Below are 14,860 nucleotides of genomic sequence, written 5' to 3' on the forward strand. Positions count from 1 at the left end.
TTTTTCAATAGATCCATTTACATATCCCCACATTTCGTTCTTTACGAGAACTGCCTCCATCTGAAGTTTCCATGTATCATAATTTTCTTTTCCCAGTGGTTCAATTCTTATTACATTTCCACTCATCTTCTTCTATTAAATCTTCTTTCTTTTAATATTCTCCTGGGCCCATAACCCTTTGCAACTAATCTTGCTTTTCGACGAGCGATCGTACCATCGGAATTAAATTTTGTTTTCAGAACCCATTTACAGCCTATTACTTTTCGATCACTTGGGCGATCAACTATTTCCCATGTTTTATTTTTCTTTAGAGAATTAAATTCATTTTTCATCGCTTCTCTCCATTCTTCGGATTCTTGTCGTAAAAATGCTTCTTTAATTGTTTTTGGATCTTCTTCAGTAATTTCATTTGTTCTTGAACCTTCTTTCTCTGTTATTTCTTCTTCACATGCTTGTACGTATAATTTCTTAGGTCTTCCTTTCTTTCCTGTATAAAGAAATCTTGGTCTTCCAGGTTTTCGCTTTTCTCTTGTTTCTACTTCTCTTCTTTCGTTGTAATTTTCTTGCAATTTGTCTATTTCTGTTTGATCTTCTAATTGATTCTCATTATTACTAGCTTCACGTTCTGTTTCTTCATTTTCTGGTTGATTTTCTATTGATTCATTTTCATTTTCAAGTTTTCTATAATTGTTCAAATATATTTCAACTTCTTTTTCTTTCTTCATAATATCTTCAGAAGTAAATTCTTCCTGCATCGGTTGTTCTTTTACTTCTAAATTATTTACAAATTTTACATCTCTTGTTGCATAAATTCTTTTAGAATCGGGGCACCACACTCGATACGCTCTTCTTTCTGTTGAATAACCCACGAAAATACATTTCTTACTTCTTGGATCAAATTTTCCTTTAAAAAGAAAAAGAAGAGATGACAAGGTGTCCATATCAGAATTTAATTGGTTCCCTTATGTATTTATCAGTTTCAACAAGGCCAGATATTTCATATGCCGTAAGCTGTTTAAGTCAATATAATACGTGTTTTGGAAAGGAACACTGGATTGCTGCGAAAAGAGTACTACGATATTTAAAAGGAACTAGGGACTACGGATTAGTTTACGAAAAAAATGTTGAAGATATAATTGGTTTTGCAGATGCTGACTGGGGAGCGAATCCTGACGACAGAAAATCTTACACAGGATATATTTTTATTTTTGCAAATTGTTCTGTCAGCTGGGAAGCAAGAAAGCAACAAACAGTAGCACTCTCAAGTACAGAAGCAGAATATATGGCTTTATCCGATGCAACAAAAGAAGCCATCTATTTACGACGATTTTTAAAGGAGGTGTTGAACATAGATAAACAAATTCAAATAATGAACGATAATCAAGGTGCAAGGAGCCTCGCACAAAACCCAATTCAACATTCCAGAACCAAGCACATAGATATCAGGCATCATTTTATAGGAGAAATATTGCAAAGAAAAGAAATAGAAATTAAATACATACAAACGAGTGAAATGGTCGCCGATTTTTTAACGAAGCCCCTATCAAAATTCAAACATAACTATTGCTTAGAAAATTCCGGCATTAAGAATATAGAATAAAGAAAAAATAAATTTAAGGGGGGCTGTTGTAATATTAAATTTATATTTGATATTAATTAGTGAGCAGTTGCTATAAAAACAAATGAATGTTATAAATAGTTTTGAATAAAAAAATAATATAAACATAAAGTCTGTCAATAGTTTATTGTATTAAAAGGATTCTTCTAATAATACTACATAAGTATTAGAGAGAATTGTTCGAAAATAAAAACCTTGAAAAATTTGCTGTTAGGGAATGGTCTCCCAAGAATTCCAGGGTGAAGTGTGAGGGAAAATGCGGTCAAAAATCTTAATTTTGAATTAAATGACAACAAAATAGTCTAGTGTGATTTTTTTGACCCATTTTTTAACTGAACGATTAAAATATGAATTAATGCCAACAACTACTAAAGCATTCACAAATAGACCTGTTATTACAGAACAACCAAATTTAACCAATCAAGCTTCGTGACGGGTTTTTAGAACCAAATTTACCAAAATCGCTGTAACTTTTTAATTTGAAAAATTATGAAAAAAATGTTTAATATAAAAATTGTTTGGTTTCTTATCATGCATGACGTTCAACAAAAATTGTCAACATTCTTGATATTGCATTTTATTACTTAGTGAGTTAATTTTATCACCTTTGTTTTTTTTTTTAATTTTATCCTTTTTCCCCATAATGGCAAAACTGTATTTATGAATACAGAAAGATACGCTTGTTTGAAAATCACACAAAAAATGTATAGGTGCTATTTAAAAAACCAAAGTTGGTTGCCATAGTAGCGAAACAAAAGAAGATAGGAACAAACTAGAAAGACCAGATGATGCAGGATAATACACCAATCAACTTTTATATTAGATATTTTTTTCATAAATTGTCAAATTAAAAAGTTACAGCCAATATTTGATACTTTTGTTTCACACTGTATTTCAAAAATAAATGGGTTTAGATAATGAATATAAATGACAAACGATATAGGGATCCAAAATGAATATTTGAATATTTACCAATTGTAAAAGAAATCTTTCAAATCTATCTTCTGGAGAAGTTGTAATTATAATTGATAATAATTAATTATAATATACATATAAGTTGTAATTATGGTTGAAAATAAATATTATTTCACTGATTTTCCTAGTTTTCAAATGAAGTACATATTCTGGAAACGTTCATGAGTTAGGTATACCTACTAATAAAAAAACCCAAACAATTTTTAATTCGTACACAGAACGTACGTTTATATTTTATGATAATTATTATTATGTTGACTGAATGAATAAACCAAAACGACATGGAATTATTAATGAATTATTTCTGGGTGGTAGAAGTTACTTCTACGTTGTTCAACGTTGGTGTTATACTGATCTGTTTTGTGTGAGTAACCAAAATAGTAAATAGAATATTGCGATTTTAAAGAATTCTTCAAAATCGCAGATAAACATAAGTAGAACTTGTAAGCGATTTTAATTCAAGCGATATTTATTTGACTAGCTGAAGCAGTAAGTGAAATTGAACATTATTAATTTTGCATTATTTTTTGAAATTGAGGTGAAGATGTCTGTATTATTTTGTTTTATCTTTTGAAAGATGGCAAGAAAATTTAGTGTTAGTATGGTGGAGATGCAAAAACTCCGCCAATTCCAGATGTTCTTAATGGAAAGAAAATTTATTAAAGCAGTTTACAAAATGGAGTCCAGCTCAAAACTGAAATTCAACCAGTGCCCGTAATTAAGGAACTCTCCATTGCTAATAGCCGAATTTATACCTATAGATGCAGAGATAGGTGTACTAATAATACCCACAAGCAAAATTTTGAACAAAGTAATAAATAACATGTTGATAAGCACTGCACTATTACTTGATAGTATTATCCGTAATAGTGTATCTACTCCGGCAAAATTGCCGTGCCGCCGGGTGGAGGTGGGATACGAAAAATAACAATGAGGTTATACATACATATATGTAGGTACTTGAGTTTCGAACGCCACTTTTTGGTTTGGAATTAACTTTATGTTTTACCTTTTCAAATAGTAACATAAAGGATCAGTTTCTAGAAGCTCTGGGTGATATACATCATCACATGATAGTGATGAGAAGTGAGACAACTCAAAACAATTACATTGTTTTTCTAATAATTGTTGGTGGTGCCTCCATCCAGGGTCCCTTTACCCCACGTATCTACCAGCGATTCAAATTGACTTATGTATTAAATGATTAATATGTGTTTAATATTATTTTATTTGAATTTTAGGTATAATAAATTAGGAAAAAAGCCGATATTTTATATTATTCTAAAGCGAACGTATTTCTCTGAATTATTTAAACATTTAAAATTTTACTGGTTCCATTTGGAACCACCGAGGAATTACTAGAAAACCCAAGGCGTGTTTCAAAAGGGGTTGTTAAATTTTGGTATGATTTTTGGGCTTAGCATGGAGCAGGGTTAAATACATACTGTGTATATTTAAAAATTCTAGTAATTTTTAAAAGAGGTTACAATCAAGTAAAATGTAAGAAAACTTTAATTTTTCAATAAAAAAAAAGCTAAATTATTGTGATTTTTGATACAGATAAACGATTACCCCAATGGTCAGAACTTACATGTAAATGAATACCTAAATTAGTTATTTGTACAACCAGTTATGAAAGTCATACTTTTTTTAATGAATTCGCAGTTTGATTAACGAGGGCGTAGCCTGAATTAATCAAGCAAATAAGCGAAACAAAGAGACTTTCATAACGTGTTGTACACATTATTTTTTTGCATATCGAAAAAAGTTGAGAAATTTGGTCCAAAGGATTTATGAAAAATTACAAAAAAAAATACATAGATATGCTTTGACAATCATCTCCAAAGAGATGGAATAAAATGATGCATAAAAGTACTACAGGGTGAGCAACAATAACTGTTACAGTTGGCAAAAAAAAATTTTACATAAAATTTTCAAGACTGAATTGTACCTATTTCGGTTTGTTTTATTGACAATATTGACACCTGGTATACATTTCAAATTTAAGCTTCTTGGTTTTTGTAATCTTTTATTAATAAAATGGTTTTCTCGTTGGAACATGACATAAAAGTCACCAAAAATCACCAGAATTTATTGCCAACTCAATCAGTACTTGTTGCTCACACGGTACTTTCACTACGATTTTTCGTGTAAAAAAGTGCCACTTTCATTACAATATGCAAAAAATGTGGTTTTTGCTTCAAAATATCAATTTGTCCTAAACAGGCAATAAAAAACACAAATCGAAATAATTTTGTTCTGTAAATCTTTATCAGAACGAATATTTTTTTGTCTAGAATTCTGCGAAGCGTGCGGAGCACTAGTCAAAGACTATTCATCATACTATAGTTTTACATTTTTATCTGTTGGTTTTTCACATTGACATCTATTTGTTTTATCTCTGTGGTTGTTCCATTATTAAATAATTCCTTTTTAAACTCTAAATCGAAAAGGAATGAACAATGAACCTAATTTATAAGCAGGTAATGTAACAACTGTGCTATGCAGAGCACTAGTCCCTTTCTGGGACACTTCAGGGAACTGCGTGTTAGTTAATTTTTTAACACAAACAGACCGAAGTGACTTTAAATTTTGATTTGTCCTGAAATTTTAAACTTTTTACCTACCTTTAAAACCGTTGAAATTTCAATATGTAGCTAGAACTGGTATTTACAAAAAGTAAAACAGCTCAAAATACGGAGTGAAATTGAAATGCACTACAATATGTAAACCATAGTGTCTTCAATTACAATAAGTGAATAAACCGAAAATATGGTTAACCATTTTAAATTCATAAAGTCCAATTTAATTTAATTCCAGCCCGAACGAGAGGCTTCTGAAAGTTCCAAAGAATCGAAACAAGAATAGCCGCAAACACCCTTTAAAAACAGAGAATGACAAAACCTTACTAAATATGAATGAAATAGCCGAAAAACACTTTAAATAGACAGCCGCAAAAACGTGTAAGAAAACTAAGAGTGAAGACCAAGTGAAAGGAAAAGTCAAAGCAAAAAGTATAGCTAAACAGTAACGTACTTACAATTAGAAAATTTGTTCAAAATGTCGGGCCTGATGTAGGGCGCCTGTGCCCTTTGATGTAGATTGTCCTGAACTTTTTCAAAACTTACTGCATCGTCCCGGATTTGTGCTGTTGAATATTAAAAACACCGTAACGTGTAAAACCCGCTTCATCAGTAAATATGTAAGCCTAGTCGCAAAAATCAGGTTGATCGACGCACTTTTTTGACCCATTCAAACAAAACTCTTACCGGCGAATGTAATCGTTTGGTTTCAATGCTTGCACTCGCTGAACATGATAGGGATGCAACCCTTGCTCTGTGCGACATACCACAAACTGACAAACCTGAAATTCACGAGCTAACTGCCAGGTACTTGTTAACGAGTTTTCTTGGACAGTCTCTAGAATTTGGGTTTTTAGGTCTAACACCTGTGGCGTATGCTCTTGGCTTCTGTCCACACTTCTCGGTCGAAAAGTACCATGTTCCCGTAGATGCTGTACAACAGCCAGAAATGTTTGCGAATGCTGAACATGACGCGTCGGAAACTTTTCGCGATTCAAAGTTTGTGTCTTTAAGGCAACACCATCTGCACTTCCGTAACAAAGTACCATATTGGTCATTTTGCACTATTGGTATAATTTTCCATGATAATGACACACTGAGACGCAAAATTCCAAACAAACAATAGTCGAAGGTAGCACTTGAAAGCAACTAATCTGCACCTTTTTTGCATTACACTCGATAACTTTTAAATATTGGTATCTACTATTCTTCCTAATGTGCTGTCAGTGGCGTACTCAATTTTTGTGCTCATGCGGATCTACGAGTGTAGCGCAAAACTGAATAACGTGATTTTTAGAATTTGCGTTTCTAATAGGTCCATTATTGTATTCAATTTAGAGTCGTTTATGGCTATCTATTAAAGTACTCGTGGTTTAATAGATCTTTAAGAAAATTTTTATCAATATTTTAGTGTATTGTTGTCATTTACACCAAAAAACTTCCAATATTAATGTTCAAACTCTACTTTTTAACATATGTTGCAGATGTAGTTGCATCCGTTACCTTGAATTACCAATTAATACAAAATTCCCTAGAATTTGAAAATTTAATTTTTTTATTTAAAAATTAAAACAAGGGTGCAAATTCTATCTACACCTGGGACTCGTGCGCCAAATCAACCTTTATAAAACTCGTTCTTTAATATACTATTGGTGGTTGTTATTGTTATTCAATTCTGATGGTTATTTTTACACCCAACCGATTAGAAAATAGTGAGTAATTATTGCTTAATCGATTATCATCATAATTAATTCCAAGGTCTTCGAGTATTGAAAATTATATTGTATCAAAAACTGACTAGCCTGGGTGGTGCAGTCAAATAAACTTGGAGAAAGAGTCGATGAATCAGAGTTTAGCAAAACTTCACTTAACAAACTGCTGAACTGAAACGGATCCTGAAAAATGGGTTTACCGACGAACCCAGCGGCTCTTTCATTACTTCCTCGTCGTGTGATCTTGAGGGGCTCGTCTCTTATCCGAAGAATTCCACCTGACATTAATTAACGTCATCTCTTTTCCATTTCAGGCCGGAGACCGTCTCTTTATCGGTTCACCAGGCAGCTGGTATTGGCAAGGTAAGTCTGAGCTTTCTCTTTCGTTCAATTGTCAGTGTCTCTAGTTTTTTTTTCCCCTTTTGAGCTTCTTCTGTTGTTTTACAGGCTTCTAGTTGAAGTAGCGCGCCAGTCTTAGTTCTTAAATGTTGAAACTGATTCGATATTGTTTACATTTGGACATATTGGTGTGTTTCAGGACAAATGTATTCCGTCGATGCTCATGCCACGTTTGACTTTAAACCTGAATTATTCTCTGCGACGTACGGCCTTGAAGGTATTGAAAGCATAAAACATACAAAAACAACAACAACAAAAATTCAAGCTACGACATACATTAATCTCTCACAAAATAACCAACAATCAATTAATGTTGTAGCGATTCGGTGCAGGAAAGTGAGAGTCGCTCTACTAATTCATGCATAATTCAAATTAATTACAATTAATCGAATTTAATTATAACTGTTTAACTTTTAAATCGATTACGAAAATCGAATGGAGCGGATGCATTAACAAGGCGAATTAGGGGCCACATCACCGTCATTTTGGGTGGGACATTTGAATCATCCACCCGCTGGGGAACAGTAATTCGTTTTTCAGGCGCCACTTTCAGCGGAGGGATCGGCTTTCGTGACAGCAACGCTTCTGTAACATATTAATTAGATTATTAATGTTATTAAATCAGGCGAGAGACGTGGATGTCTGAGGTTTTTTGGTTGTCGCTTTGGCTTTTTTGCTGAGGTTGGTACCTACTTATTGCTGGCAAGCTGAAAAAGCACCCCCCATAAACAAACGCTAATCAAGATTTGACATTTTGAAGACGACATAATAAACATTTGACAAATCTCTTAATCATTTTAATTATTTTCTTGTGAAGAATTTTCATACATTATTTTTTTTTAGTAAGTTAGTATTTTTTATCAAACAAAAAATTCAAAATATTGTAACAAAAGTGGAAAATAAGACTGTAATATTTTACAAATTATATTTAAATTTTTTTTATTTTCCATTGGAGAATTTTTGTCCTAATTTACAAGCGGTAATTAATTATTGTCTCGTCAAAATTTTGGCAGCTCTTATATTTTCATTTTCTTACGTTAGCAATACTCTTCGATTAAAATTTTTTGCACCCTTTTCTCCTATTTTTTTGTTATTCTTCTCTAGTCTGTGACAAAATAAAAAAAAACAATACTCCATTCTAACCTAAAATTACATCTGGCAACGCTGTTTAGTGGAAAATGAAAAAACTAGGGTTATATCATCGTTATGTCAGTGGTTGTCATCAGTTATGTCAGTTTATTGCAAATTATCTAATTGACTTATTATTATTAATAATATTTGTCATGGGTTGTGGTTCGAATCCCACCACAAAAGTAAATGTCTTAGTTTTCTCAATTTGACAATGCAATTTTGATTTTTTACGTTCTCAAAAAAAAATTACTAACTGAAGATTTTTTTATTTGACAACCTAATTCAAAAACGGTGTCATTTTTATTTTGTCACAGAACTTTTGCTTCTTTTGTCTAAACACGAACCACACGATTTTAATTTTAAAATGGTTTAACCCATTTCAAATGGTTTATTATTAGGTAATTGATTTAAAACATTTTCTACGTTTAAATAAAATTTTCATTTGCTTACTGGGATTTTTATTTTTTGTTTTTTTCTAACTTTATTCAACACATTTTTTCGCTTCATTATTAAATAATAATTTTACAGTTTTAACCGTCAGCTTCTTCACCTCAATTTTTTTCATTAAATGTCGCCCCCCAAACCTCCACGTTTCTCAACCATCATTAACAGACAAACAACAGTACCAACGTCACCACCACCCAACAAACAATTAAACGGTGCTGGTATTTACTTAACCCGTCAAGGTAATCAACCATTAATCAGAGCCCACCATTAACTCGCCCCATTTCACGCTCGCTCATTCGCTTACTCAGAAGCTTCCTTCCAGGGCAAGTCCACCAACAGAGTCTCGAGACTCGCCCCGCCGTCTTCTCCACCACTGAAGGAACAGAAAAAGACGACGACTCCTACATGGGCTACTCCACGATCGTGGGCGATTTTCTGGGCAACGGCGAAGAAGGTATCGCCGTCGGTATGCCTCGAGGCAACAATCTCCGCGGCAAAGTACTACTCTTCACCTGGAACCTGACCAACTTCCTCCATCATTTCACGAGTGATCAGATCGGGTCGTACTACGGGTACGCTTTGGCGGCGTCGGACGTGGACGGGGACGGCAAACTGGATCTGATCATAGGGGCTCCCATGTATACGGTGCAGAATAACAAAGAGGAGTACGATGTGGGACGCGTTTACGTGATTTACCACCAAAGCGGCAAGGTTTGAGTCCGGTGGAGTTTGAGTGGAGGTGTTGTACTGTAGAGTTTTAGGGAAAATTTGAAGAGAGTTACGTTATCGACGGGTTCAAGTCCAGGTCGAGATTTGGGCAAGCGCTGGCGTCGTTGGGGGACATCAACCAGGACGGATATGGAGGTGAGTACCAAGGAAAAAACGCCAAGAGTGTTGAATTGAGACACGTTTTGGTCTAGATTTTGCTGTTGGGGCACCTTACGACGGCAAAGGCGCCGTCTACATCTACCACGGCTCGGCCAAAGGAGTGCGCAAGAAGTACTCTCAAGTAATCTTGGCTGAAGACATCGTTCCCCAACCGTCACGAGCCCCTCAAACTTTCGGTTTTTCGCTAACCGGAGGACTGGATCTGGACGGAAATCAGTATCCAGACATGGCCGTAGGGGCGTACTTGTCCAACAAGGCTTTCTTCTTCAGGTAGTACCACCACAAAAACAACCAAACCTGACCGGTCACGTTGCAGGTCGCGACCAGTCATCAGAGTCGCAGCATCTGTCAAATTCTTGACCAGCCACAAAACAGTAGACATAAGAAAGCCAGATTACTATCTATCTGATGGTACCGGAGCTGTCAAAACGCAAATCCAATTCTGCAGCAACTACTCTGGCAAAGGAATTCCTGCATCTTTGAGTACTGTTGAGTTTTTTCGTTAAAAGCTCCACTAGAATCGTTTCGTTTCAGATTTGGGAGTCGAGTACATCTTGGACACGAAGAAGTTGATAAACTCGAGAATGGGATTTGTCGACGATGAGAATCAAAACAGGAAGAATACAACAATTACTCTGTATAGAGGGGTGGAAATCAAGTGTGCTGATCCCGTAGATGTGTACGTCAGGGTGAGTTCTTCCGACTCTGTGGTGTGAAACAGTTGTACAAAAAATAATTCGGCAGAGCGACATTCGCGACAAATTGACCAGCCTGGTGGTAGAGGCGAAGTACTGGATGCGGGACGACGCAGACTTGGCGCCTGCGTACCTGCAGCAGCTCCCGCGAGACCCTCGTTCCATCCTAACTCCAGTCCTCGACTTGAATTCACCTCCGTCCAAGAAAGACACCATTATCATCTTCAAGAACTGCGGCGACGACGACGTCTGCATTCCAGACTTGAACCTCAAAGTTTATCCGTAAGTTTTCCCCTCGTTTATCACGAGTGGTCTCATTGTCGTACCTGCAGGAGTGTGAGGCAGTACTCTTTGGACTCTGGTGAAAATCTCTACCTCAATGTTGAAGTTTCCAACACGGGAGAAGACGCTTTCGAGGCTGTCCTCGAAGTCAAATATCCAGACGGTCTCTTCTATGGTACTAGTACCGACGACCAAGTGGAATCTCACGTTCTGTGCAGCGCTTCCGAAAACTCCACCATCAAGTGCGACATCGGCAATCCGATTCCGCAGGACAAGCTGGTTCGGTTCAAATTGTCTTGGCAGCCAGACTATTCGAAGGAGTTGCCACCCAAACTCACCTTCCAAGTGTCTGTCAACAGTACTAACGGAGAACCGCCGGAAACTCAATCTGACAATCGACAAACAGTTGGGGTGTCGATCTTCTACAACGTCATTCAAGAGATTCGAGGGTATTTGTCCGTCGTGTTGAGTTTTGATTTGTGTTAAACTAGTACCTTCAGGTGGTCAGTACCGAATGATGTTTTGTTCAACCCGGCTACCTCGCTCTTTGCTGCTGACATCTCCAATCAGACGCATCTTAGCAAACCCGAAGATCGACTGTCCGAAGAGGTTATAGGACCACAAGTTATACACGTGTACGAGTTGAAGAACGGAGGCAAGACCACCATCAAGGCAACGGAGATATACTTCGTGTGGCCTGCCACAACTGCAAGCGGTGAGTTTTTCACTTTTTCTCAGAGAAATTTGAAACGTAGCTTGTGTTTGTCGATTCTAGGCGAAGACTTCCTCTACTTGGTCGACCCTCCACATTTCTCTTTTACCAAGAATCTCAACCTCAAGTGCGGGCCAATCCCGGCCAACTACAGAGACTTCGAAGTAAGCTGGTTTCGAGTTTCAAATGCGAAGTTCTACCAAGATCTAATTCTAGGTACCATCTAGAAAGAAATCGATTTGGGAGTTGTACCTCAAAGACGTGACCACCGAATCGTCGAGCGACAAAGGCGAAACATCTCATCGCGTGGGTGTCATACAGGGTGGTACCATCGTCAAGGGGGACAAAAAGATCGACGAAGCAGTGGGTGGCTCTGGAGATAGTTCTTTAGTGATGAAGCATCGCCAGAACAAGACCCACGAACAAATATCAAGGGTGCAGATCTTCGAGGCTGGAGAAGACGTCCAATTGGGTGAAAGTTTCAGACACCTCCAGATTGCCAAGCGAGACTACGCCTACCGCTGTTTCAAGTCGACCAACGGAAGAGAACAAGAAGTCGATTGCGGTACCAACTTCTCGTTTTCTGGAGTGAACATTCCATCGTTGTTGCAACAAGCGAACTCGTACTACCAGGAAGAGGGTGACATTCGGTACTTTTGTCTAGAATCGGACAGCACCGGAAACTGGCAGAAGGTGGAGTGCGGAGCGATACCCAAAATTCCAGTGAACACGTTCGTAGAAGAGAAAGAAGTGACAGTACAGATTTTCCCGGGTGGAGAAAACATGGTGAAACAGTTGGAGAGTGGGAAGTACCACCAGCAACAGATCGGTGGTCAAAGCTTCATCTATCGCTGCTTCCGAAAAACGGGCGGAAGGGAACAGGAAGTGGATTGTAGCAATAGATTGTCACTTTCGAAAGTCGACGTGTCCAAGTTTCTGGAACAAGCTGGACAGCAAGAGGGACAGATTAGGTACACCTGTCTGGAACCCGATTCCGGAGGAAATCTGCGCAGCGTTCAGTGCGACAACGTACCTAAGATCAAGTTCAAAACGGAGATAGTGAGGTACAGTTGGGGGTCAAATGATACGCACTACTGGAATGATTCTGGGGTGTATCGAACCGCTCAAGGCCAAGACTTCAAGACGATCCAGGTTTTTCCAGGAGGTGAAGAAGTGAGGAGGCAGTTGCAAGGTCAAGGGTTCCAGTACCAACAAATCAACGGGAAAGACTACGTCTACAGGTGCTTCAGGAGAATCGACGGAAGACAAGAAGAGATCGATTGTGGAGAGAACTTTTCGTTCTCGAGCGTGGACATTCCGTGGTTGTTGGAAAGAGCTAACGTGCAGCAAGACGGTCAAATTCGGTACACCTGTTTGGAACCCGACGAAAAAGGGAATCTGAGGAGTGGGAATTGTGGATCGGTTCCCAAAATCCAGTTCAAATCGGAAATCAAGAAGTACTTTTGGGGATCCAACGACACGCACTATTGGAACAACACGGGGGTGTACAGAACGGGCCAAAGACGACACTTCACAACGGTGCAAGTTTTTCCAGGTGGAGAAGAAGTGAGGCGGCAGCTGCAAGGTCAAGGGTACCACTACCAACAAATCAACGGAAAGGAGTACGTCTACAGGTGCTTCAGAAGAATCGACGGAAGACAAGAAGAGATCGATTGCGGAGACAACTTCTCGTTCTCGAGCGTGAACATTCCTTGGTTGCTGGAAAGAGCTAACGTGCAGCAAGACGGTCACATTCGGTACACCTGTTTGGAACCCGACGAAGAAGGCAATCTGAGGAGCGGGAATTGTGGATCTGTTCCCAAAATCCAGTTCAAAACGGAAGTGAGGAAGTACTTTTGGGGATCCAACGACACGCACTATTGGAACAACACGGGGGTGTACAGAACGAGTCGAAGAGAAGGCGTGACTGTCCAGATCTTCCCAGGAAGCGAAAGCTTGAGGAGACTGCTCGAAGGACGAGGGTACCACTACCGCGAAATCAACGGAAGAGAATACATCTATCGCTGCTTCCGAAGAACGGGCGGACGAGAAGAAGAAGTCGATTGCGGAGACAGCTTCTCCTTCTCGACCGTGAACATTCCTTTGTTGTTGGAACGAACAGGAGTGCACCAAGACGGAAATATTCGGTACACTTGTCTGGAAACCGACCTCGCCGGGAATTTGATGACTAGGGATTGCGTCGGCGTTCCCAAGATTCACTTTAAAACGGATGTCACTTTCTGGCAATCGAACGGGACGCACTATTGGAACAGCACAGGAGTGTACCGAACCAGTACCCAGTACGACTTCTCGATAGTCCAAATTTTCGAATCTGGAGAAGACACGACGCACTTTATAGGGCGGTACCGCTTCGAAACAATCAACAATCGGAACTACTTCTATCGATGTTTCAAGAATCGACAACAAGTCGATTGTGGAGCCAGTTTTAGTTTGGCAGGAATAAATCTGGTGGAGTTGTTGCGCAGAGTTGCGATACGGTACGAAGGCAGGATCCAGTACTTCTGTCTGGACATGGATAGTACTGGTAACTGGAGGAATGCGGACTGTAGTGGGTTACCCAAGATCGAATTGGCGGGACAGAGGCCGCCGGTCCAACCAGACATCTTGCAGAGATGTCTCACTCTGGTCGACAACAAATGGCAAGAAGTGGATTGTGCGTCAGAGGTCAGGTTCCAAACGGATCGTACTTTTGTAAGGGAGTGCTTCCAAACAGTCAACGGACAGAGGACGAGGATAGATTGCGACAATGTACCTCAAGGTGCTTTGACTGGTGGGTCTCGGTACCAAGGTGGTACCCAATCGAATGTCAATTACAACCCGGCCTACGGAGGTGGCTACGGCTACAACAACCAGTCCTACATTTACGATGAAAGCGAGTACGTGGACGAAAACGAAGACACTTACGCGAACCCTGAACCCGGTCTAACTCCACGAGACCCCAAGACTTACGGGACTTACGACAGGTCCCGTCAGGGATCGGTGGACGGTCTGGGTGGAGCCGCGCAAGGTAAAGGCTTCACAACCGTTGCTCTGGATCTGGGTAACTTAAATCCCAACTTGGGAGGAAACTATCACGGGGCCGGGGAGTCCCATTGGTCGGAGACGCGACAAGTACCGCCAGTTTACAACAACATCGAGAGAGATAACGTCCCCACTGCCGCCCCCACGTCGAAGAACTGGCACCACGGGCGGAGGAAGAGACAGATAATAGGAGACACGCATCCCTCGATCGGAGACATCAGGAAGGAATTTCCTTGTACTAATTTGGCGTGCGTCTACATGAGGTGTACCATAGAGAACTTGGAGTACAACAAACCGTTGACCATCGCGTTGAGAGGGAGACTCAACGCGAAAGTACTGCGAGAAGTACTAGCTTTGAAAAAATTTGCGACTTGTTT

At 38.9% G+C, this 14,860-nt stretch overlaps 1 protein-coding gene across 4 annotated transcripts in view; it reads left to right on the forward strand.

The window, feature by feature from the left end:
- if (inflated) overlaps positions 1–14,860 on the forward strand; it is a 79,713-nt gene that overhangs the window by 64,061 nt on the left and 792 nt on the right. For 2 of the 4 annotated variants that reach the window (XM_069041545.1, XM_069041549.1), the window contains exons 6-17: positions 7,202–7,250; positions 7,426–7,503; positions 9,187–9,575; positions 9,626–9,728; positions 9,785–10,022; positions 10,069–10,235; positions 10,287–10,441; positions 10,497–10,729; positions 10,780–11,178; positions 11,230–11,444; positions 11,505–11,605; positions 11,658–14,828. In XM_069041545.1, coding sequence (XP_068897646.1) covers positions 7,202–7,250; positions 7,426–7,503; positions 9,187–9,575; positions 9,626–9,728; positions 9,785–10,022; positions 10,069–10,235; positions 10,287–10,441; positions 10,497–10,729; positions 10,780–11,178; positions 11,230–11,444; positions 11,505–11,605; positions 11,658–14,828 — 5,298 coding nt within the window. Of the gene's footprint in view, positions 1–7,201; positions 7,251–7,425; positions 7,504–8,875; positions 9,104–9,186; positions 9,576–9,625; positions 9,729–9,784; positions 10,023–10,068; positions 10,236–10,286; positions 10,442–10,496; positions 10,730–10,779; positions 11,179–11,229; positions 11,445–11,504; positions 11,606–11,657; positions 14,829–14,860 lie in introns of those variants that run through there. The other 2 variants (XM_069041546.1, XM_069041547.1) reach the window with 2 other exon arrangements.

This window comes from Tenebrio molitor, chromosome 3, assembly GCF_963966145.1.
Source record: "Tenebrio molitor chromosome 3, icTenMoli1.1, whole genome shotgun sequence".
NCBI lineage: Eukaryota > Metazoa > Arthropoda > Insecta > Coleoptera > Tenebrionidae > Tenebrio > Tenebrio molitor.